Source organism: Helicoverpa zea, chromosome 6, assembly GCF_022581195.2.
Source record: "Helicoverpa zea isolate HzStark_Cry1AcR chromosome 6, ilHelZeax1.1, whole genome shotgun sequence".
NCBI classification, from domain to species: domain Eukaryota; kingdom Metazoa; phylum Arthropoda; class Insecta; order Lepidoptera; family Noctuidae; genus Helicoverpa; species Helicoverpa zea.
This window is the reverse complement of record NC_061457.1, coordinates 3,690,122-3,717,410: the sequence shown is the minus strand read 5'-3', so window position 1 is coordinate 3,717,410 and position 27,289 is coordinate 3,690,122. Positions and strand designations below refer to the sequence as shown.

Here is a 27,289-nt window from a genome sequence, read left to right as displayed (position 1 = left end):
ACGAATACATTTTGTTGTTATTGAATCTTGTTTTATTTTGAATTTCAAAAATGTTTATATTAGAAACAATCCTGAAGTGTGTGTTTCTAAAGTACATACATTTCTTATATCTAAATATTATTTTACAAAACCGATTATAGCACCAATAACAATCATCGACAATCGTGATGAGCACACTTATACGAGTGACTTAATACAATGAGAATTATCGATTCACTGATCGAGTAAGACACGCTATATTTCACTTAACTACAATCGATTCATCTAGTCATGATGAATCGTTTATATGATCGGCTTCTGTTGTGCAAATTTTACCATCCGTGCCCTGCTGAGTCATGATTGAGTTACATGGGAACATTCGAATAAACTGAGCCACGGAATTGCAAAATCGTCCAACGTTTAAATTTTGTCTGAACACGCGAGGGTTGAGTCGTGGTGGCCTAGTAGTTAATGCCCACCCAATTTTCCAATCCTGGTCAGGCAAGATTGTATATTTCGGAACTAAGTTGTGATCAAATAGGCAGCAATAGATAGCAGGAGGTCGCCAGGGCATAGATTCTCAACAATAGGTTAGGAGGATTAAGATATTTGATCTTAAGAAAACCTGAACATAAAGACTTAAGAAATCGGCAATCTATCTAGAGCAAGCGTGGTTATAATACTATGAAAGCATTCTAAGTTTATCGGAGTCCTGCAGAATAGCAAAAAGACCATAAACGTACATGACGGTTAGTAAGGCTTCGTTCCGTTTTAAGGAATACTATCCTTCACCATATGACGCGTGCTGTATTAGGATTAACCTGTCGCCTGCCATACAATATTTTGAGTGTAAAGGATATCGTGTTACTTGGAAACCACCTGACGTTAAGCTGCTTGAAGTGTGGTAAACCTGTTACTTGTGGTTTTGTATGTATTATTTTAATAAATAATAAAAAATTAGAGTTCAGAAAAAGTTCAAAATAATTGTAAGGAAATTAGAAAATCATGGAAATGCATTGCAAAATTGATTAGAAAATCGGGTTTAAAATGCCAATTAATTTTCTTTACCTGTAGCAATATCAGTAGCAATTACGAGTTCCAATAATGTACCCATTTGTAATTTAAACAATTATTTAATTAATGCTAATGAAATATTATAGGTACCTTTACACGTGAATAATAGTGTCTTCGTCACGTAGGTACTTAAGTATGTAGGTACCTATTACAATTATAACGAACATTATTTAATTTAATTATTACACGTCGCTAAGAATTGTTTCCAAGAAGTTTTGTTTCAATTATACATCCACTTTGTTAAACGGCTCGATCGGTTACGTAAAATGCTTTTTATTGGTGAGTAGAAAATTATTTTTAATCCTATTACTGCCGCGGTCGGCTTATTGAACGTAAGTTTTTAACTTTATTAGGTAATAGTTTTAAATAACTGTGCGTTTTATAGCTCTCCTCACGATCTAAAAAAGTGGTAGTTTTGTAGACACTCTTTACTTAAGAAAAGTCCCTAATTTCAGTTAATTATGCGGGTTTGATTTTATTCTGTTTCACAGTTCTGTACCTGCGTGGTGCCTAAAGATGTCGTGCAAAACACATTAAAACATATCTTCGTTTCGCTCTTATCATCACCTCTTAATCCATTTTCCTTCACCAGGACTTTTAATACTGGCACAAATAACATGGAGTCTTGCCGTCTTCCGAGGTTGTGAAGGACGAGGTCCCGTTTGTGGCAACGATGGCCAGACTTACAAGACTATGTGCCAACTGTTGTGGGCGAGAATTGATGACAAAGACCTTCAAGTATTACATGATGGAGGCTGCAACGGAGACTTTTTATCTGGGCCCTTGGATGATACTGACGGTGATTATAGCAGCTATTATTACAGCGAACATTTCTTCTGATAGTCATCCTTTTCTCGTATATACTTCGGAATATGTGTTAGAGCCAAATGAACACTGGATGTTTAGTCAGGAGGTTGGAAATTAAACGTTATGGTAATATATTCATTTATATTTAATTTACAATTTGCTTTTACAAGGTCTGATACAATTAAGTAGATAGGCATAATGAGGCTTGAGTCACTATTTATTTACTTACCCGGCCCTACACTTTTCAGCAACCCGAATGTAGATCTTCAGCATTTGTGCTTCGGCTAATTTGTAATATTACAATAAATGTTTCTTTTTAAATTGTATATTTTATTTAACAAAAAAAAACTAAAAGCTTTTTTTTTTTCAGGGGTGTCAAGTTATGTCAAAGAAATGTTTGGAAAACTGATACACACATTCGAAAACAATGCCAAGTTATCTTCGAAGATGCCTTTCGGGTGGCCGCCATTGGGCCCTGTTTTTATACCTCTACAAAATTCTTTAGCTAAGCGAAGTTCAGGCTATAAAGGAAAAATATTCATTATATAAAGTTTTTTTTTTTTCTTTTTTGTTTTATTACTAACATTTTTTCAGTGATATCAGGTATTTTAGCGATTGCTTAAATTATTAGGTAATAACAGAAATGACAAGTAAAGCTGCTTAATCTAACATTACCTCATTAGTGAATACGAGTAGGTAATTAATGAAAGCTATAAAGTAACAGTAAAAGTTAATTATTTGTCGTAACGTTTAATAGTTTTTCTCCGTAAATATAAAGGGCTTTGTGCATTTGACATGCCATTTGACTCACGAAAAGGTTAGTTATGTACTGCATAACTTGGTTATGGCTTCTTGTACTCTGTAAGTATCTAAGTATATTAATTCGTTTTCATTGCACGTGTAAGTTATGTCATCTTGTCGTTACGGTGCTATATTGAATAATGATTAATTAATAAGATAAATGGCAAGGAAAGTATTCTTTCTGGATATCCGTGCACATAACAACAACTACGTGTATCTTTTCAAAGGGCAACTAGCCCTTGAAGCCACGTCCCGTGGGAACTTCTCCCCGTGTTATTCGGGATGTGTTTAGAACTGGGTTTCCAACAATGAAATATTTTTTTCAAATTGGTTCCGTAGCGTCGGTTCCTTAAAATTTAAGTTACAAACAAAAATATTTCCTTTTTATTATATTAGTAAGAGTAAGACAATAAATTAACATTTAGGTTTGTTAATCTTAAAATATCCTGTGTACCCATGATTATGATAACCGATCAAATAATACATTACTTTATAGCAAGTAGGGTTGAAAAATTTGATTTTCTTTCAGTATGCCTAGTGACACACATACAATCATTTGAAATAGACGAAGACAGTCCGATAAACAATAGAAAGTTCGACGGTGTAAAACGAAAAGCTAAACTAAGTATGAGGCGAATGAATACCCAGAGAAAATCATTTGGTGGATGGGATCCCAGGCCTATGAGCCAAAATAAATTTAATAAACAAAACTTTAACTTCAGGAAAACTTACAAGGCATAATTTAAATACACAATTACATACTACCTACATACATTTACATTCATTCAATCATTGCATTTATGAAGGAAAAGATCGATGAAACAAATAAATCTGTCGGGCCACAACTAAGGCAATCGTAATCCTACCTGCTTTTAAATAGGAAAACCCCAGAGTTTACACAATAAACGCGATAATTATTAAATAACAGTATGTAATGTTTTATTTTGTACTGTTCCCGACATTCCTGAGGAATCTCTAAGATTTAAGATCCCTGTAGTGACCCTGATAACTAATGTTATCCTTGCAAATATACAAAATGCGAAAGTAGCTCTGTCAGTCTGTCGCGCTTTCATGAAAAAACTGCTCAACCTATTTCAAGCAAAGATGCACAGATATTCTAGAGCCTTAAAAAGACGTTATAAACAAAGACATACATATTTTATCCCGCTGTGGGAGAACAAAGGAGAATAGTTAGTATGCTCATGATTGAATTATTAAGCAAATGGAGAAACAATGCAATTTTTCATATTTTCTTTAAAGCAGTTTTTTTCAGCATGTTTTAATCAAACCATTACACTTACATATACGTGATGAGAAATTAATCAAGAGGATTAGTTTCGGCTTCTATTAATCCCAAATTCATTTTCTTAAAATGCGATTCATCGAGTGGTTGTGGCTTTATGCCATAGGTGAGTTTGGAACATTTATTTAATATTTCATGTGTTGGCTACTATGAAAATTGAGTCGCTATCAGAAGAGTACATTTTAAGTTTAACTACTAAATATAGTAAATATACTGTTAAGGCCTAAAATAAATCTACTTCATTATTAAACATACAATCATAGACCAATTTGGCACAAATATTCCTGAATAACTTTGGCACTGTGCATACTAATTTGACTTTTTATAAGAACCTGTAATAGTTCCACTTGAAATAAAACCTTTAATGTTTCAGCATTACATACAATACAGGATGCATTGTCGAAAACAGCTAGACACCTGTCGATCCATAGACACATCATTGATACTTCGAACTCCTTGCCAGATAACGCAAGGGTGAGGAACTCGTTTCGTAAACGGGCTTATCATCATTATCATCACGTTCGAAAAGGGATGAAGAGGAAAAATTTTAATTTTGGAGGTTAAAACCTTTTTAGACAGTAAAATGATACGATACCTTCAGACTATCGTTTCACTTTGTAATATTGAAGTCGGTTAACGCCAAATGCGTTCATTTTGGAGATTTTTGTAAAAAATCATTTGAGACAATTTTTGACTTATTTCTCTAAAAAATATAAAATAATTGTTGACGTGCAATAGTAAGTAAGTACGTACTTTGCAAAGATATGTATAATGAGCGTAAAATTAGAAGTTATGTCCAATTACTAAAACAATTATTTGCTTGTGTCAAACAATTGAATGTTGATGGTTACCAAGCCATGAAACGTACAGAGCAATATCGTTTCTATTAGTGAATATTATTTATTATGTTTGTACGTCCATTTTTCCTCCTTCATTTAACAAGTTCTCGTCTCCGGATCAAAAAATATACTGACGGAGCATAGAGTATTGCAGAAATAGGTTGAGCTCGGTGCATCCATCAGTATTTTTCAAAGAGTAAAACAATTTTGCAAGACGAGGACATTTCTCTTCTCAAAGCTAATTTTAGTGCAAAGTTAATTTATGAGTGTGGTCAGGGTCGCTCCGATACACAATTACAGCATTTACATAACTTATGCTCAATCATAAGAAGTTTTCTTTTCTGTGACATATTCTTTTGCATATTTTAAGTCACAGAGTTACAATAAGTCTCCTTAGCGTTAATTACAGTTTAACCTATACTGAGAAGATGTTGTATATTAAAAAGATTACCCCTCATTTTTCTTCAAATTATTTAGATTACTTTAGATAATTTAAAAACTGTAGAGCTTCCACGAAAATCTACCTACTGTGTAATCATACTGATAAAATACAGTGAATGCACAAATCAGAATAGGATTCCTTGTAATCGAATAAGCCAAACACATAGATCGATATAACAAGTTCTATTCAATAATGTCCGTGAATACTAATGAGTCGATTAGGTAAGTATGCTAATTGATTAATTTATTACCAAACAGCTTGCAATTGAAGAGAAAAAGCAAATACATGTACATGTTGTCATGTTTCTGTGGGAACATTTGTACGAACACGAGTAGCGTGATCTTTGGTGTCAGGTGTCACGGAAGCAACCCTTCTTCAATAGGTGATGTAAGCTTGTAAGATGCGTGCTAGATTTCAAACGCAATGGAACATGGTTAAAAACAATTGATGCGTTGAGAAACTGACTTCTGTTTCTGTCTAAATTGGAAATGCTTCAACAAAACAAAAGATAGGCACTATTTGTGACGTTGTTCTTAGTACCTTAGTAGTAATAGATAATATAAACTTTATCAAATATTTGCATACCGTATGTAATGGTAGAATGTAAATGGACCATTTTAGATTTAAGGACATACTCTGTACACCTACATTCTGGCAAATAAAAGACTTTGACTTTGACCTATAAACAATTAAATAAGTTGATAAGTATGCCCAGAAATATTAATGTAAATACGTTTAAATTAGGAAAGCGCTGTCAAGAAACACTTCTTTTAAATATTGTATGAAACAATAACTCAAATTTTTAGGAAATGATAATATGACTGCTATAGTCAAAGGCAAAAATCTAGCACATCAAAAAAAAAGCACAAACATTCACCCAAAAAGCATTACCTAACTTCATGACACACGTCGTGATCTTATAAACAAGCTTCCCACAGTACATAAAGTCAAAGATAATCATCTTTCACGATTAGATTCAGCTAATAAAATTACTCATGAACTATGATCCTGGAAGATGTAACGTTTAACGTGATATATGTTAGGCAATGAGGTTAAGGAAGGTCCGGGTGGTACTAACTTAGGGTGGAGTTTGTGGTTAAAATTTAGTGGCGGAGTTATGTAACTCTCCCTGATTATTTATTTACGGATATGTTAAGTTCAACATAGATTTCAACTTGGTATGAAAGTTAAATTCAGATCCGATGACAAATTAGAATGGTTCTGATTCAGCACTGGGGTTCCAGAACTTTAAAATAACAACAGGAATGCACAAGGCACCTTTATAATACATCTAGTAGAGAAGTGTCCCCACGAAGTGTCTTTTCATTACTGTGTAGAGCTTATTTACTAAGAAACTATAGGGAAATATGTATAGCGCAAACCCAAAGCATGAGAAATTAACAAAATATTGATTTATTACGAATCTGCAAGGTGGACGGCAATAGAGCGGAATGCGGTCCTCGATTAGCAAGGTGTTGCTTACAAGCGCGGGCGCAGCGACCTGTTTGATACACCACTCCACATCCTGCCTGTCTCCCTCCACTACTACTACGATTACACTACATTACTACTTCTACGAGTGAGATACGTCACTTCATACATTTGCTACATTGCTTTAAAGCAATTAAGCCAAATAAGGATCGATTATATTATCGAGTAAATAATCCAAATAAGGTCTCTGCATCTTTATTGCCATCGGTATCGTTTTGTAAATTCGCTTTTTAGAGATTAACCCAAATCTCAATTTGGCAGTAGGTACACTAATTTGTATTCATGTTAGCAAAAAGACTGTTTGAATCACCTACAATGGACACGATAAAAATTTTGATCAAGTACGCCACATTCGCAAACATGTTACCATTTTCCAACAGTTAAAACTGGCTGGTTTACAACTGCCATAGACTAAAGGAGGAAAAAAAAACATTCAATAAATAAAAACTCATTCGTCGCCCAAAGAAATTATGAAAGCAAACTTGATGAACAGGTGTCATAGTAGGGGCAACTAGATTGTGTGGCTATTGACATCAGTGGTTTCGCAGTATCCCTGCTGCGGCTGACGGCACATGAACCCCCCTCGGCTTCTCACGAGTATATAGGACTAAAAAGGGTTCAAGTTACACAAACTATGCGAACTTCATGGGAGAGGACATCTGAAAAGTAAAACAATGGAGACATAGACAAAAGAATGACCGAGAGGTTTTTTGTGAAGCAGTGTATCACGCCTGAAGACAATAGGGTTTATTTAGAGAATATGTGATACTTAACATTCAGTCAGCTAGACGTGATGAGATTTATTTGTGAAGTTTTTTCGGATGGTATATTGTTACTAGTTTTTGTTGGTCCTCGAAGGTTAAAGGAGCTGTGAATGTTATTTAGATTTGATTTCATGGCTATTTTATAACACCTTTATTTATAAGTTTTTTTGTAAATTCACCACGTTTACGTGTTTATGCTTTTGTAATAACTTTTCTCACTACCACACATTAATTTTTACTCATAAGAGATAGTAACTTAGTAGAATCATTTAACATAAAAACTAGATAACTTATAGCAAAAACGCAATTACACATTGAATACAAATAAAGAAATGGCGTAATGAGAAAATAGCAAAAAGTTGATATTTACTTACTTCATCCTTTCATTAAGGTGGAATTTATTTATTTTAATGGAATGCGAGCAATCGGGATGTTATTTAAATAATCTGAACAGATTGTAGAAGGCATTAATGATCAAAACAGATAAGTACAGAAACTAGGCGAGATACAGCTTAGAAACACAAGATTTAACTTAAAGATGTTAAATACATAGGTACTTGCTAGAGATTTTAGAGAAGCCGACCCCAACATACCTAGTTGGAAAAACCTACCTACTTCCTAGAGATTTTGTATTGAAGTCTTTGGAAATTATTTACAGAATCCAGAAACTGTAGTCCCTACAACACTGATTTATTATCTCCTTAATGAATTGTTGAAAGAAAAATCTGAGAAGAACGTTCTTGCTCGCCCCACGTGATGGATGTGTGATTATAAACTTGCTTCAATAGCTACCATCTATAAACCATCGAAGCGTTAAAGTTCACACAGTCCACGTTACAAAAAGCCTTCTTGGCACAAATAATATGGACATTCTATACACCATCAATATAAAGGTTAGTCACCTATATTTTTTAAAGTTACGTGTACCATAAAGGTATGTTTTGAAAGCTGGCTGTCGACTGCGACTGCCGACCGCACGTGCCGCCACTGCATGAAATCGGCCGCAGCTGCACTACTGGGTTGTATGTTTACAAGAAACCGTTTTGAATGGAAGCGCAGCTTGTGCAGTCGCGCTCAGATATCGACCAACTTCATGCAGTCGCTGCAAGCGCGATCGGCAGTAGCAGTCGGCAGCTAGCATTCAAACCACGCCTTTATCGTGACACACACGAAATCTTCCAAGTCACAAGTGCGTTGGTAAATTCGTGACCATATTGTTTGCATTCCGTTTTGAAAGCCATTTATCAAGATTACTACCTTCGGACATTCTAACGGTAAATAAAGCAAATAATGATGATACTTATATATATATTGGCAGTCATTATCTGTTAGGTAATCATTAAGCGATCAATTTGCAACAGAATTTACAAATTGAAGACCAACGAAATGTTTACATGTTTATTTATTCATTTAGTGATAAATATTTGATTTTATTAAAGCTTTTGAATGCATAATGATTTAATTTGCAATAAGTCTAACTTTTATGTCAAATGTGTCGACTGCATCTCATCTTTATTTCCTCGGACAAATTAATAAAAATGCTAATTAGTACACTTATGACTATTCAAAATAAAATAGCTTAAATAGTTGTAGGTTTCGCCCAACCTTTGGGAAATAATTCAGAATGCTCTAATTAGGTAAGACAAGATTCTGGTCATTTTGATTCCAAAACCTAGTCTTCTAAACTAAGGCAAAGGTAGTATTATAAAGCAGAGTTCTTACTACCTACATCATGAATTTGCATCAGAAACACATAATAACAATTCATTGTCTAGAAGGCAAATAGAGAAATTCCAAAAAAATACTAGCTTTTATATCCGGCTCCACAATTTTCTAAACACATTCAAAAACCTCACTAAGAAACTAAGTGCACCATTACGGAAACTTCATGAATAATTCAAGTAATTCAGAGAACATTAAAACATTCACTGAACCACGAACTACGGATATATATGAATAAATTTTTAAATTAACTCACGACTGCTCTAATAATTGCAGTGTACCTATGCATTCTCTTTCATTAAAACCAAAATACATCAATAAAAACTAATAAAGAACAACGGAAATTATTTAATCCCGTGAATCTTCTACCGATTTCGATTATCGATTGTAGTTAGGTAAGTAATATTAAATATTAATCGATTGCTTTATGTATAAGCAGTTATAATATAACTTACACAATCTTGCAAATGTAACGTTATCTCAGTATAATGAGGCAGACTTGAAAAAAACTAAATCGATGAAGCGTGGACGACACTCATAAGTCAATAGATTGTATTTAGAATTTTATCGATTCTCATATTACTGGTGCAACAGACTGTCTATTGAAATATTGGAAGTAAGAAGACAAACTTTTTGTTCTAGTTATGTTAGATCTAGTTGAAAGAAAGTCTTTAATAGCCGTGGCCGTTGACTTCAATTGTAATATGATGACTGTTCAATAATAAGGAATTTAACTACGAATATATTCTATATACCTATTACTTATATTGTATTGTAGGTTATACATATAATTTTCATATAAACAAACAATTATATTGAAGGAAATAAGCGGCAATAATAATAAATTCAAATGTTCATAACATTTACAAGAAGAAAGTCTCGATATGAACTTAAAATATTCACGCAGCGGCTGATTATACAGACAGGAACTAACGAATGAATGAATAAACCATCTGAATATATAGAACTGAATAACTTTAATGTTATGAAGAATTTATTTGAGGTTAATACACTATTTTAACCAGGTGCGTAACAAATTGTAAAAAGTATGTCGAATACATTATATTACAGTGATGTTAAGATTAACATAATTTGTAACCATAACTTATACCACAAGATATTTGCAAAGAATGAAGAAGAATGAGAAGTGTGTACTTACAAAGCTTGAGAAAAAAGGGGAACAATATAAAAATCAAGTGCGTTGACTCAAAATTACTTTGCACCAAGCTATCAGGGGGAATCGTAAAAACAATCATTAGCGTTGCGTTTATGAGCGACGGGATCTTATGTAAATTACATCGCAACGGTCAACATGAGAAAAATACGATCGCTTTACATACATACGATAATTTCAATCTTCATTATTCATTCCTATAGCACTATGAATAAAATTCTGTTGAACGTTAGAAATCTCCTGGACGTTTTATAGTTGTTAGAGAACTATTGCAGCATATTTATTGCACTTGTATTAGATAATATATTGTGTTTTATATAGTAATTTGCTTCGTTTAACGATGTCTGTTAGCCGGCGGCTTGTATTAAACTTTACATAGTATCGTAAATTTTGATACCGCAGCTTTGTTACCGGCAACAGCCACAAAAGCCTGATGGCCACTTAAAACTCGTATTAGCTAGTAAATGCTCTGTTATGTCATGATCCATCAAGGGAGAAAGTGTTAACAGACCATAAAAATATTTTATGTGGTCATTTGTTTGGTGACAAACAGACCGACAGACGAACAGTCCTGAAAACGACTGTTTTCTCTTGATTCTAAAGGTTGTCATTACGTTGCCAGCTTCGAACATAAATATCGTTCATTCATCGTTCAACTTTGCAACAAGATTCATCTTCATTCATTCCGTCTGTGAGAACCATGCAACTAATTTGTGTAAATAACCCATTTGCTAGCATCGTTGTTCTTCAGCTTATTGTCATATTACCTCCAACATTGTGCCCATTACTAAAACGTTTCTAAAGCTTAAATATTTGTTCTACTTCACAAGTAAGTTGTCATGCAAGCCGGTGACTTCGTGAATTTGTGCCGAGGCCCTTAAGTAGGCGACGCCATTGATTTACGGACATTCAAATGTTAATGTTTATATTCTAAAGTGATACGCAGAAGCTATGAGCTAAGAATTCGGATACACTTACATTATAACGGTTGGTTGACCGTGTCCAATTGATGCTTATTCATTCCAGTGACGTTTTGTCCCTTTTTTGGAATCTTTTAGTAGACTGAGTCATTATTTGGAATGTTATAGCCGTCGGGCCACTGAGTAACATTATCAAATCTACAGAATTCCTGATGTCATAATAGGCTTGAACCTTTAAACCTCCCCTTTTAGATCGTAGGGCGGCTGGCTGTGACTGACGTCGAAATGAAATAAAAACCTAATCTGACAGTGAAAATATTCCACATATAGGTAGGTAAGGAAACCATTTTTAGACTAGCAACATCCTGCATTAGAAAAATTTTAATATGACAAACAGAGAAAACCAAATGTTTCTAATAAATACTAAATTCAGTGCATGCCATAGAACTATTTACAAAATCCCTAAAGTTCAAAAGCCCCCAATTACTCAAACATGTATTTTTCAACATAAGGTAAGTAACTAAGGTACAGTTAAAGCTTGGCTTGACACAATCTTAGCCATTTCTTTATAATATAATCATTAATCAATAAAGATAGACAGCCAACAAAAAATATTGAATAGAATATTTTGTCATTATAAGAAATGTTAGCTGCTTATATTTATTGGATAGTTTTACAAAAATGTTGACTTTCGACCTTTTGATTCGGTCGTTTAATTTGCAAACATGATTTATTTGTACGAGTCTTGCGTGCTCGCAGCCAATTTGCAATAAAACACTTAAGTTATTTATCAAGAAGCTTTGTTGAATGGTTATTTCGAATAACGTTTTTATTACGTTTGTTATGTAAAAGTGGACTAAAATAATTTCAAGAACAGAATATAAATTGATTATTTCGTTCAAAATTCTGTTTGGTATTTAACTATTCATTCACATTTCAATAAATTTACGAAAACAATGCAAAATGAAGATCACGTTCATTCCACGTGATAACACGCTGCACGAATTTATTGGAGCCAACTCAATAATTCCAAATAACATTGGAAAATTATTACAACTCATATAAAGTTATAGTTCCACTAATTCTTGGGTCAATGACAGGCCCACCGATCACTTGCTATCGTGAGAACTCAGAAACGACCGAACAGCCACCGAAAGAGAATGGCCACACATATTTTATATTAACACCATTATTCTTTTGAGTCTTTTAGTTTCTTTTAAAAGTCGCGCTTCTCGTAAAAATCGTAATAAGCGATAAACCAGTGAAAGTGCAAGCATTAAATAAAACACACATAAAGTCAAGTGAAAGAAAGATATGTTCGCCACCTGTTTATCACCATTTTAACACTTTTAGTCGAACTTGGTGAAGTTACCTAATAGCCTCTATGTTTGAGGTTCAATGATTCACACCATAAAGGTTGAAAGTGCTATCCGCCTTCAAGAAAAACATTTTGAGGTAAAAGAAGACCACAATAGATGTTTGGTAAATAAAGAAATACCCAAACAGACAAGAGATCTCATTTTTCGCGCACAATGGTCACGAAATAACTACATAGGTCACCACTAGGGCATGCAATTTCGGTAAAATAAAAATTACCGGTAAAAATTCGGTAAATAAAATATTTTTACCGGTAAACCGGTAAAACGGTAATTTTTATATTAAAAAAAAATGTGATATTATATCAATAAGATTGGGTAGTCTGAAAGCAAAAAACAATTAAAAATACAAGGTATAAGGTGGTAAACATTTTTTGTGACGTGGGCCGTAACAAAAAAACATGTCAGTACCATCCGTACGCGATGTCGTCGACAAAATGCAAGAGAAACAGCTGCGATGGTTCGGCCATGTAAAAAGGAGACCACCTGAATACATCGCCAATGTTGTGTACTCAATCTCAATAGATATACCCGGTCAAAGGCGCAGAGGCAGGCCGAAACGGTGGTGGTTGAGTGTCGTAATGAATGACATGAAAATCTACGAACTCGAAGAGGAAGATGTCCTGGATAGATTGAAGTGAAAGAAGAAGATACGGAAAGCGTCACAAGACGGGAACATTTTTTTCATTGAAGTGTAAGCCCTTTTTTATGGTAAATCGTAGGCATTTTATGGACCAGGGTCGCGGTAACTCTTTCGAACAATTCCGGAGCCCCGGCAGGCCTTGGCCCTGCGCGTGGAAGAACTCGGGCCGCCGACACGGGTCTGTTGTCTATGCAGACGGAGGAACAATGAGCCACCCGAACTCACCGTCCACACTCCACAGACCGACGCTTACGGTGGCCGGGAGTCGTCTCTCGAAACTCGGCACCCGTGGTGTCTTCCTGGTCCACTACAGCGGCTGGGATGAGAGGTGCGAACTCGCAGGCGCTCCACCGTCTCCTTCTCGAGCATGACTGCTTCGCATAAGGAGGCGACGCCTTCCGATTCCCTCTCGCTCCGGACCATGGCTTGAACCAGGGCCGGACGCGAGAGGTCGCCGCTGCCTATTGGCTCGACGACGATACGGCGGTACCCTTACCAGGCAGTGCACACCTAGACTGTGTGCTCCACCGTGTCCTTAGAGCTGTCCGCATGGTAGTGAAGTAAAAGCCCTTGCTCAATAAGGTCATAGAGTAGGTAAAATAAGCATAAGCTACCGTTTTACCTAATAGGAGCTGACAGCTATGAGGAAATTCAGAATAACCGAATGAATAAAATTTGTTTAGATATTATAAATTAAGATGAGAATGAAGATTTGTATCTAACCTAGAGATAGTTAAGGAGCCGCATAAGTTTACTTTCCTAAAAAACAGCAACTTTAACACTCTTACAATATGTAATGTATGCAATATTACATTATGTTCAGGCTACATAATGAAGATTTGACGTTAAATGAACAATTGCTATATATTATTACAAAAACCTAAAAACCGGTAAATTACCGGTTAAATATTATTTTTACCGGTAAATTAAAAATCGTGAAAATGGGCGGTTTTACCGGTAAAACCGAAACCGGTAAACCGGTATTGCATGCCCTAGTCACCACTCATCTTTCTTGAGGCATGCATACAATCTCGCATTTTAACAACTGTAAACTGATAACTTAAGTACCTACACAAATTGATATTTTGTCAAACTAAACAGCATTAATGCCACTGGCGAACCAATCAATTTGTTGACCGCCTGCGTGGGATTGCATCCTAAAATACAAGCAGTAAGCCCACACAAAATGCCCTTAAGAATGTATTCCGTAACCGAATAGTCATGGTACGTAATCTGACATAAGGTCTTAAGTCAATGGCAACAGTCGTGTGAACTAAAGCTAAGTTTAATTAAATAGAACAATTCCACGCCCACGGTGATTGGAGCTAACACCATGATTGTTCTAGTCAAATAAATTGCTGCCTTTTAGGTGTGAATCGAAAGTGAAACAATATCTTACAATTATACGGTGTAACTTTCAATTACCTCGTCAACGCTCAGGCCTATCATTATTTTGTAAGAATTATCGAATAATTGAGCGTTGAATGAATTGAATGCCGATTTGATAATGAAATTGTTGTCTGTGACTTTATGCGATCAGCCAAGAGATAAGCTACGAGATTCCAAAGCATTTGCAAGCATTAATTTAACACGAATACCATTCCTACCAGCTTTAATTTGAATCCTAGCTTATGAAATATCACCAAGTATCTTTCCTTTAATGAAGGTATATAATCAGCAAAATCGCGTCTAATTATTTGCTTATTCATTAGTGTCCGATGACATAAGTATTTACCTACATAATTATCTACTTCTTATACTTAGATGTGAAGTAGTTTTTTTCCGTTTGGAAGATCTATCCGGAATACGGAACTCCGCAAAAGCTGTCGCCAATCACGCAAACAGAATAAAAACTAACAAATTAACTTTTCTGTGCTCATGTTTTCTTCAGATAGAAAGTAGTTTCCCACTTGATTGCACAAACTTTTTAATTAATATCGTTAAGTTCGCTTAAGTTAATCATGCATTTCAAATGATTCTGCAACTGGCTCTCATTTGCGGAAAATCTAAGCTGTCTCGACTTATATGGTATGTCGATCCTGACGATGGCATTAAAGGAAAGGCGACATAATATCGGACTGTTACGTATTTTAACCATTTATACCAAGTATGACAGGCAATTAAGACAGGATAAGAAATACCGGTCTATAGAGGTATTAAGAAACTTTCGTGATTAATCGTTTACAAACGCCATTCCAATATTGCTTTGATCTTAGTGGTTTGACGGCTTTGTGTTTTATTTAGCTCACATGTTTATTTTTTTATCAGCAGGTTTACACGATAGATAACAAACAAAGGTAATAACATGTTTTCAATGTAGATACGAAATAATTGCAGGAAAATGCGCGCTGTGAGAAAATTTACACGTTTATGATAGAATCTTGAGTAACAAAAACTGCAATAGGTGTCATGAAATATCTCTAGCTGTATTTACAGTTGGTTGAAATAAACATTTACGCAAGGATTGATTGATCAAAATGTTCAATCAAAATTCATGAATCGGATTCAGTCGTAAATCGGATTATCATCACGTTTCTTCACATTTTTATGTTCCATTCAATACGAAGAAATCGTTTTACTGCGTCGGTAATTTTGTATAATAATATTGTGACGCCCTTCTCGACGACTCAAGATGAACACTGCCTTATACAAAAGATCACATACTTACCTCTATTACCTCCTTCAACGCGAATATCTCAACTTTAGGTCATGGACAAATTAATCACGATACGTAATACTTCAGTAGAATGGAGATCTTCGTAAACTTTGTCATATTAATTTTTCCTATGCCTAGTGTTGGCCTCTCTTCTGGAAAGGTGAACCGGCCATTGGACTTTACATGTCCAGATTTTTTGACAATAGTTTTAAAGGTAGCTTCCAGTCAGCCAAAACTTTGTTCTACCACTCTAGCTAGTGTTATTCATTTGAAAATCATAAGGAATATTTTATCTTACTTTCTGTAACCAGGCAGGTGGACTTTAGCGATGTAAGACCACTTTGAAACTTTTGGCAGATTACATTTTGCTTGAACGACTTCTCAATAGTATAGGACAAACTGAGCACATGTTCATGTAATACTGTTACTGTTACTGTTACAGCCTTTTTATCGTCCCACTGCTGGGCACAGGCCTCCTCTCACACGGAGAGGGATTGAGCATTAATCACCACGCTTGCTCAATGCGGGTTGGTGATTACAGACTTTATAGTCCAGGTTTCCTCAAGATGTTTTCCTTCACCTTTATATCAGCCATTGGTGTCTAAGATATACTTGTCTAAGATATAACTCATGTAATATTTTATATTAATTTATTTTGTATCTTGTGTAGGTATATTTTTCTTTATCAACAAAAGATTCCTCCCTGATTGACTAATTTACAAAGAAAGTAAAAGTGACAGTCTTGACAACTCTGATTAATTTAATCACATAATTAGAATCTCTTTTCCATTTGATTTTCTCAAGGAAAATTAAAAAAACTAAAAAACACGCTTTTTATAGAAAAACGAACTAAAAAATAGAAAATAAATTTTAACGAATTTAAATTAAGAAAACAGTGTTAAAAATTTCAATGAATATAAATTAATAATAGTGTGAATACAAAAAAAAGATTAAAAAAAAAGCGTGGGGTGCATGGTGTCAATAGTTATAAATATTTTATTGACAGATATGAGTACAGTGATTTTCATTTCGATAATATCTTAAAAAGCACCCCACGCTTTTTTTTAATCTTTTTTTTTTGTATTCACACTATTATTAATTTACATTCATTGAAATTTTTAACACTGTTTTCTTAATTTAAATTCGTTAAAATTTATTTTCTATTTTTTAGTTCGTTTTTCTATAAAAAGCGTGTTTTTTAGTTTTTTTAAACTATTATTTATTTTCTACTTTTTAGTTTGTTTTAAAACTATTATTTGTTTTGTAGAATTAAAATTCTCTTTAGTATACAAAAAAATGTCAATATTAGAGAAAACGGCTAAAGATAATGATTGGAAATAAAAATTAACACCGAGTCCTGCCTTATCGACTGCAGAGAAAAATTCTAGAAAATTTTAATTAATTTTCTTACCTTATCGACTATAGATGAAAACTATATAAATTAACAAAAATCATATTTTGCAAATTGAAAAGCCTAGAAGTCGGTGTCTAATGGATGTTACTAAGTTAATTTTGCCACCGACTTCTAGGCCGATGCACCTAAAATTAGTTTTTTTTTTGCTTTTTAGTGTTTTGGGAAGTCGGTTGAATTTTTTTGTAAAAAGGTTATTTATTTAAAGCTTTTCAGTGATACGAATAGTTGTCACTATCCATACAAGTGGGAAGTTCTCATCAATACAAAGAATATAAGTCGTAACGAGGTATTTTACATATTCAGTTGTCGAGTTCCCTCGACTTTCTCTGGTCTCCATCATCAGGACAGCTCCAAACCTTCACTGTTGCATAGGTCTTGTCAATACAAATAATTTAAGTCCAAACACGAGGTAGTTTACATATTCAGTTGTCGAGTTCCCTCGACCCTCTCTGGTCTCCATCATCAGGTCATCTCCAAACCTTCACTGTTGCAAAGGTCTTGTCAATACAAATAATTTAAGCCCAAACACGAGGTAGTTTACATATTCAGTTGTCGAGTTCCCTCGACCCTCTCTGGTCTCCATCATCAGGTCAGCTCCAAATCTTCACAGTTAAATAGTGCTTTTAGGCGTACACCTGAGTGTCAAGATTTTACCCTATGTATGCCTACAACTTTTGAAGGTTGCCCTCTATTTCTCAGGGTTTCCATCATCAGATCCTGACCTGATGACTATGGGACCAACTGGCAGCTATTCCGAGTCGAACAAAAAAAGAATCGCGTAAATCGGTCTATAAACCTCGGAGTAATCGATGTGTATGTGTAACCCCCCTCCTTTTCGGGAAGTCGGTTAAAAATGGAATAATTTTATCAAATTGGTGTATTGTCATCGGTCCTCAATAAATCTACAAAGTTTGAACGAAATCTGGCTGTTTAAAGTGGGTCAAAATCGCGCCCAAAGAAGTCGGTTACAAACATACAAACATACAGGTGAAGCTAATAAAAAGCGTGTAATGACGGCCGTTTATCCATGTTAAGAGTATTTAGTTTCTCTTCGTGTTTTCATGATTAATTAGGTTTTCTTCTATAGTATCTGGAAGCAAGAAAGCGTTCCGCTACGCTTGTAATAGGAACCAAGCTATTTGCTTTGTAAAACCTAAGTAGGTACTTATATATAAGTTTAGGTATATTGTAATCATTATACTTTAGAACTACAATAAAATCTATTAAGCTAGGAAATAGATTCTAAATGAAGTAAAACATGGGGTAGTCTGAAAACTTGAGGTTTGAACCTACCTACACAGATCGATTGTAACGTCGGCTTTCGGCAGATTTGAGAAGAGACAGATATTTTATTATTCTTTAGTGGTGTAAGTTTAACAATAACTTTTCCTACCAGGCAGAAAATAAACATACAAATGGAGCCTAGAATTAAAGGGAAAGTACGTACCTAGACCAGTCGCTGAATAAAGTAAATCAATGAACGTATCATACGCCGCTGTCTGTTGAATTTGCTAACACTTGTAACTGTATAGCGGAAATTGCAACCCGACCTTTACTTTCTACCCTTATATTATGCAGGCTTCTAACACTAATAAACTTCATCCTCTGAAACCTTGTTTCTTTTAATTAAAAACCAAATTATTAGGAGATATTAAATTAATCTGGTCCATTTTAGTTGTGCTCAATTAAATGTATTTACATTGACATCTTAACGGTTAATTTGAAAACAATTAACATTCAAGATGTTTAAAAATAAATCTTCGTTACCGCGTCTGTTTATACCTAATTGTCTGACTGAGTACAACTAAGTATGTACTTAGTAACACGTTGGTTTTGTTTGTATAACCTTTGACACACATGAGAGTTTGATAAACTATCAATTTGTCGCAATTTTGGCTCTTACCTACCTACTTAACGTAAGAACTTGTTCTATTCACTAGATTTTTTATATATTTTTTTTTAAAGCATGTAAAATCTGAGTTACATACATAGATTTCTATACCCAAGAAAGACTAGCGTATTGAATAACCATTTGATATATTTGAGTCGTCTCATCAGTTCTGTCGTAACTTGCCAATTTAACGGTCACCATTTAGTAATGGATGCAAAATAACCAACTCCTTGCATTCTTGCAACATTTAAAAACTCAATACATATGACAGAGACTTACTTCATTTTTCGCCAAGTGGCTATCGTAATATTTATTGCATTGATATTAAAGTTTATGGCTTAGATACTTTTATTATGAAATAAGATAACCTGAAGCAAATGAGTCAAGTAAAATTTTACCTTTTTCTTAAGATGAGAACACCCATTTCACTTTGAGGAAAGTCAATTAAATACCTATTGCGTCTCCATAAAAAAGTAAGAGTTTGAATTAAATTAGTTCCAAGCAGGTCTTGGAGTCACGTTTGCCATATATGATAGGTTAAAAGTTAACACTTGGTCTATGGTCTGACGGGTTGTCCATGTTAGTGTCGCCATCAACATCGTTTCTTTATTGCAGTTTCTTGATACTCACTTCTCCCACAGTTATGAACCTTGTACTTGTTAGTAACAGCAAACTATGTAAATAAGTGTTTACCTCTTGCTGATCGCGGTAAATGTACAAATTGCCTTTTATTTGCATAAGGAGATAAAAACTCAAATCAAGAACGACATATACCTAGGTACTACTTACTTGTTTTAACTGACGACATAAAATGAACTTATAGCTAGCTTGCCGACTTGATTAGACGTTTGGGTCATTTCTAGTTGAGGAGAGCTGCTGGAATGGTTCTAACATTCTAAAAAAATACATTCCTTACTCGATAGAATCAAAGATTAGTGTACAAATGCTGGATCATCACTCATACTTCTAATAACGATGAGCGCGTGGCAGATCTAGTCTTCAAAATGACTTGCAAATACCAAGAAGTATTTTCATTCCAAGATTCAGATGACCAAAAAAAAAACTGAATATTTATTTATAATCGCAATTCATAAGCAGAGATGTCGGAAAGCGTGACCACTGCAACACTTAACACATGAAGACGCAACGCCGCCAAGGTCGACGTACTATTATCACACGTTTCTTTTTAACGAAAGTGTTAACACTAGGCAAGTCGTGGTGGCCTAGTGGGTAACGAACCAACTTCTCAAGTATCAGGGTGCGGGTGCTATTCCAGGTCAGGCAAGTGCCAATGCAACTTTTCAATATTTGAATGTACCTACTTTCCCACTATATCTTGGACACCAAATGACCGATTAAAGGTGAAGGAAAACATCTCGAGGAAACCTGGACCTCAAAAAAGTCTGAAATCACCAACCCGCATTGAGCAAGCGTGGTGATTAACGCTCAATCCTTCTCCGTGTGCCTGTGCCCAGCAGTGGGACGATAAAAAGGCTAAAACAGTTAACACTAGGCACAAGTATACCCAACATACAGACAGTTCGAACTTCGAACATGTTTTATTTAGAACGTCCAAGATAACCGCACCTTAGTACGTGCTGCCAATAACTAATGATAGAAAATAATGCGTTGAGGCGGGAAGAAGTTGCTTTATAACGTCATGTTTAAAACAAGTGACGAATAGGATTTATTTTTTTATCCAACGAGTAAGGAAATCTTTTAAATTAGGAACACCATCCAGCATACAGCAGACATAGTTTGCCTTGGTAAATGGGCACCATTGAATTTTAACTTTACCAGTTTTTAGAGACTGTATTTCCGCAGCTTCAATATCTCATTATTTAGAGAACCTGTATTCTTGTAAAGTATCGCATATTATTCAGAGACCCTATTACAGGTACTTACATACTTTAATTTACATTGTAGCGGTGTGTAGTGTTTCCAGTGCATGTTCTATACTGACCGCATGTTTTACGCGTAATATGCATTAGATAACCGTAATTGTACGTGCAATAAATAAAAATCACCAATACATTAACAGATAAGATAGGAGAATGATCACGCATGGTATTAGCATACAGATTATAATGTAACTAGGTGATTCTTTCTGCGGTAATATTTGCAGCTGCAGACCAATCTGCAGCATACTGCCAATCCACTTATCTGTCTGCATTTGGTGAATTTTCTAATCCATATTCATAGTGCTGTTAAAAATGGCAAGGTTTTTGTAATATGCAGGTAAGTAATCTTTTAGTTTAAGTAACTATTAAAAATCTCATTCAGTCATGTTCACCATTTCCATTCTAAAAGATGTAAGTAAGTACAACACAATTAGTGATGACAAGACCAACAATCTAACAAAATAAGTCACTGTTATATTAACTCGGAGAATGCACGAAATTATCGTTTTCAAGCAGACAGACGCATTAACGTGCACTAGTCGCCATTTTACGATGTTTTTATTGTTCTACCCACATTTCACACACGACCAATTGGTATTCTTTGCGGACAGCTAGAAATTGCATTAACTAATAACTTGTAAGTTCGGACAATACGTAAGACAATTAAGAAAATATCTATGTAGCTACATACTGAGATTTATATCTTCATTTAATAGGAATAAAATTGGATAAATCCTACATCTAATACCACGTGCGCGCACGAGTGACGAAACTCGAACAATATGTGTAATGTACTAATAGGTACATAATGACAAACTATTCGAAACGCATTGTCATTTGGGAAGCAGTGATAGTTTCGTTTTAATTACAGCTGTCCTGTCCGTTGCCCTTTTGTACTGCGCATAAATTACAGCGTTTGTGTACCTACCCGCTTAATTACAAACCAAATTGACGCGAGTGCGTTAATTTAAATTACACTTTACTCAATAAATTAAGCAAGCCAGATTGCCTTCACTCAACTTTAAAATGCACTCGACGAGCTTAGTAACACGAATATTTAACTTCAGAATGCTAATTATCTGCCATGATGACATGATTACACTCCGCAAATGAGGGTACTTTACCGGAACATTAGTCAGAGTCACATTGCCAAAATTCAATGAATGTAACTTTGATTCACATCTTGAAGATACAGCAAACGAACTGTAAACACGTGTAAAAAAAGGCAGTGACAATTTGTGACGGTTATCTAAAAGGGTCGTTTACCTGACTGGGTCCAGCATTCCGGGCAATCCTGACAGAGCGACGCCCAGTCGAAGGCAAGGTCCTCGAAGCTCGCCATGGCTACACCCACTTAATCAAGCCAGTCCACTCCGCAACATACTATCAAACGGCTATTCAAATGCCGGTTGCACTAACACTTCAAACACCATCCGAGTCAAGTTTTCATATCAATATCCTTGTAAGTTTTGAATTTATATGAAAGCACTGGTATCGTTTAGTGATAAATAATCGTTATCTGCAGCGGCTTTGGTGTAAAGTTGCGGCGGCTGTTTCCCGCGGTCGGTCGTTAGGTATCGGATGCGCACGCGCACGTAGATAAGCGGCCGGCGGAGCACTGCGCGGTAACCTCGCGGGCCAGTCGGGATGTGTCGCTGACTCGCTGCTCGCTCGCCACTCGGAACCTGTTCTCGGGCGAACTACAGGCGTTCACTCAGCCCGTACTCTTTCGATTTCAATGAACCGTTAACGTTCTTTTCTTGTTAGGTGTATCTTATCTACACGACATCACGTAATGCTGCACCGGCAATCCGTTGTCGCACAATAGACGCGCCAGATACAAGTTAAACCAGATCTTAGTTTGGAACTCGACGGAGATAATAGACGAAGGTGTTGCAAAAGTTGTCGAACTAAACCTTTGCGATTAGCATATGTAAATGTTGAATATTTGCTTTGGAAATACATTCGAGGCACGTAGAATGGCCGTTACTAGCGGTCGTCCTTATGCAAGCCCACGCACAATTCAAGTGCAGCCTGTGACTCTGCGAAGTAAGTGCGAAGTATTATAAATATTTTGAGAGTGTATTGTCGATGTTATGAGTATTTTATTGTCATACATATTCCGTGCAGGGTGTTAGGCTTTCTTAGAATATATTCTAAACATTCGCAGGGCGGTGAGGCTTGAATGCATATAGAATATAAATATTGGGTTACTGTGGCGCATAATGATCTGAAAACTTGTCCTAAAAATTTTCCTAAACTTGTTAATTTATACCTCAAAGTATACACTTACAAGAATTGGCCCTTATTTAGCGTAAAAGCTACATTATGATCAACTTTTTGCATAAGGGCTAAATGCCAAAGAAATCGAAAACAACCTTATTTCAATGTAATGTTATTAAAATTATTGCAATAACGCTCGAAGCTGGCACGCATTGTGATTTTTTCAATTTCAAGATTACCTACTCTCATTTTCTTGTGCTTATCATAATTTAGCATTTTACCGTCTCATATTAAGTGTGTCACGTTCATGAAATCTTCATAGCGTCAACAAAAGACACCGCGATTAGAAATTTCATTCATTTTAATGCAACTACAAAATTAATTTAAGTTTGTGGAATAAAATTGGCATTAATTGCAAGGCACAGTCGTCGTATGTAATTGTTAGAGCAGAAAGCGGCAAGTGAGAGTATTTAACGAATATTTTGTACATTTGAGGGGGATACTAAGAGACTTGACTATAATTTCATCACGATCGAATTTGGTGATATTTACTTTAAAGCCACAGGATTAATGTAATTAAAATGGCTGAACTTTTACAGCAAGTAACTGATTCTCCATAGACACCTGTTAAGGAATGTTACTCAAAATTGTTTATTAGCCATATAGGGACACAGGTACCTACCTCAATCAGATTAAGAACTCAGAACTGCATACCGAAACCTATATAACAAAGAACATCTTAAACGCCCATACTTCATTCCTGCATACGGGGTTTTGTTGAACATATGTAGGTAACTTTCCTAAGGTAAGAAAAAGAATAAAAGTGTAATCCTACTATACTCTATCCACGGAAGCAAGAGCTAAAAGGTAAACAAAGAATGACACTTTTTCAAGATGGCGGTATAACCCGACCGATAAAAAAAACGTCACATTTTTGTGTAAAATGTTCACAGTATCTGTGATTTTGTCATCGGTCGGGTTATACCGCCATCTTGAAAAAGTGTCATTATTTGTTTACCTTTTAGCTCTTGCTTCCGTGGATAGAGTATAGTAGAGGTTATTCTCAAAATAAACAATTACGTAGGGCAGTTAATTAAATAGATCACGGCTGAATGGCTGGAATTCCTCACTCACCACATGCTCTGTTGAAGTACAGTAATGGACCAAGGTATTTACTTTTTAAGGTAAACGTTGTTATGAAATGTTACGCAACACTTTGGCGTTCTTCTTGTAGGTAAGTACTTACATTCTTCAGTAAAAGTCCTGTGTATTGTTCAATTTTTATCTTTAGTTCTGTATCTTTTCCCTGATTAGAAATGAACTTTTATTAAAAGGAGGGTGTCCTATTTGCCGCTGATGTTATGATACTTATTTTTCAATCACTAATTATCACAGAGATTTAGGATCAATACATATCTACGTGCATTGGGACCTCTAAATCCACTAGTATCTTTCATGATCTCATTCCAAATTGTAAATAAGCCAAATATTCCGCAGTAGACCTCCGAACGTGTAAAATTGCAGTCTTCAATTTAGGACAAACGTCAAACGTTTGACATTAGCAAACATTCGTATGATACATCATTATGATGATGATGTTAGGGGACAAATAAACAGAAATTGGGTCACCGTTTTACGAAGCTAGGTAGATAATCTAGACTCTGCTTCGGATAGGTAAACAAACACAGGTAAGTAAGTTAATCAGATAATGAGAAAGACCTTTAAGCCCGTGTCTGCGAAGAAGGTAGTATATGCTGGAGATTGCGATTATAAAACATCAGAATAAACGGATTGGATCATGTCTATGAAGGAAATTCTATTATCGAAAAATTCCTTGTGAACTACACTTTTAATGTTGCATATCCTATGGATAATATATCTTAGGTAAATCTACCTATAACACCTACTTCCTCCATCTTTGATCGAGGGTAGTGATATAGACAGGAAGAATAATTACCACAGAAAAAGTAGGTACTTACAGTTTCTACATTTACTTAGTAATTGCGAAACTAAAGATCTTGATTGAATATAATTTGTATGACGTATTATATCTAGGCTTTCATGTCCGTTACTTTAGACTGTGGCTTAACATACATGGACCGATTACGTTACAAGGTTATGTCACCAAGTTTGATAGATTAATATTTTATTTCGATATTTGCATACACCGAAAGAGAATGTGCTTTAAAAAGTCGTCAATTTCGATAGGTTTTTAAATCACAGCTAAGATATAAAATGCACCGACTACTTAGGTTTTTCCTTATGATGTATGTAATTGTTTTTTTTTTTTTTTCAGAACCTACTACTGGAGCATATATCAAACGTACCTAATTAATTTGATTTCTCGGACTTATTTATTAACCTAAGGAGTAAAACCGTCCGATCCGACCTTTGGAGGAAAATGAGAGGACGTGCAGACGTGATTTCAACCATAAACAAGCAACAACAACAAAAAATTGCTATTAATATAAACACTATGGCCGGTGACTTTTCGTTACCAAAGCCTACGCACTGCACGTTTTACATCGCGAAAAAAAACACATACAGCCAATAAAAACTTAACCTACATACATAATAATCCTTGCATTCGTAACTAAGTAAATAGTAACGTAACCAGTCGTCCTTGAACTGCAGTAACACCGAGAAACAATGAACTAGACGGGTGGACGAGTTTTTTGTTAACTCGATTCCCTTGCACTTATTCTACTCATTCTAATGCTTGGGACTTTGGAACTTAGAAGATTATACATAATATACATACTCATCAAGTTGGGACATAGCACATGATACATATTGCAAAGAACGCCATGGAAACAATAACTCTACCTATCTACTTATTTCCCTAAATCTTAAAAATAGGAAAATTATGCGAGCCTTTGCATTTAATGAAAAAAGTTCTTGGTCAATAAAACCTTACCATGTACCATACCATACCTACCTCTAAATCATTTTTAATTTTAATTTTGTGATAGGTTCCCCAGCAAGGAAAATAACAACAATCAAACTAACAACTTACTGACAGCTATGATTTTATTAAACATGACTAAAACTTTGTAGGCAATTGTAATGGTGAATTCTCGCAAATGACTTGTACAGGCATTTTAATATCGCATGTACGCTTTCTACTGTCCATTTGATAGATTTAACTAGGCAGGAGGAGTTGAATACGCGAGAAATTGATTAACTCCCACATTCAGCCACTCCACAGATAATAATTACCTACATTTTGCATCTGTGTCGTTTCCCGCCATTTTACCTCCGTGCCTATTCACCGTTTCAATTAAATTTAACGCTTCAGGATTTTCAAGTTTGAGTTTAATATTATTTTATATTTACGTCTGTTTTCAATATTATAGCTGTATTCAAATAAAATTACGCTGTTAAAGGCAGGAATGTAGCTCAATTAACACAGATAAGAGGCAAGGAGTTAACTGCTCACAACATGTTGACCTAAGTGTTTAGGTGGGTACTGTTTTATTTATACATATTAAAGCACGATAAGTATCTATCTTACTGCAGCTGTGTTTATCTACAACTTTCCTATACATATTATAGGTACTTACATTAAAACTTATAAAACTACATTTATGTCCCAAAACAACTTAAGATTTTCACAACACACATAGCCACTTGAGAGACTACACACCCATATACTAAAATGGCAGCTATTTATTATAACGATAAAGCACATTACAAGCCGTCATGAGTATTAAAATGTATGGAATGTGGATAAGTCTGTGTGCCAATCTGTTTAGTAACGCAGCCGGTCAGTGCATCTCACTTGCGTAATGACAAACTGAAATACAAGGAAGTGACAGAAGTAGAACGGACCTTTCCTTTGAATATTCTTCATAATTAATTTGTTGCTA

At 35.1% G+C, this 27,289-nt stretch overlaps 1 protein-coding gene across 1 annotated transcript in view; it reads right to left on the bottom strand.

The window, feature by feature from the left end:
• Positions 1-22,796, bottom strand: part of LOC124631512 — an 87,420-nt gene extending 64,624 nt beyond the window's left edge. Inside the window, exon 1 of the mRNA XM_047165945.1 lies at positions 22,464-22,796. Within this exon, the coding sequence (XP_047021901.1) occupies positions 22,464-22,539 (76 nt within the window). The 5' untranslated portion in view covers positions 22,540-22,796. The remainder of the gene's footprint in view (positions 1-22,463) is intronic.
• Positions 22,797-27,289: the final 4,493 nt, after the last annotated feature.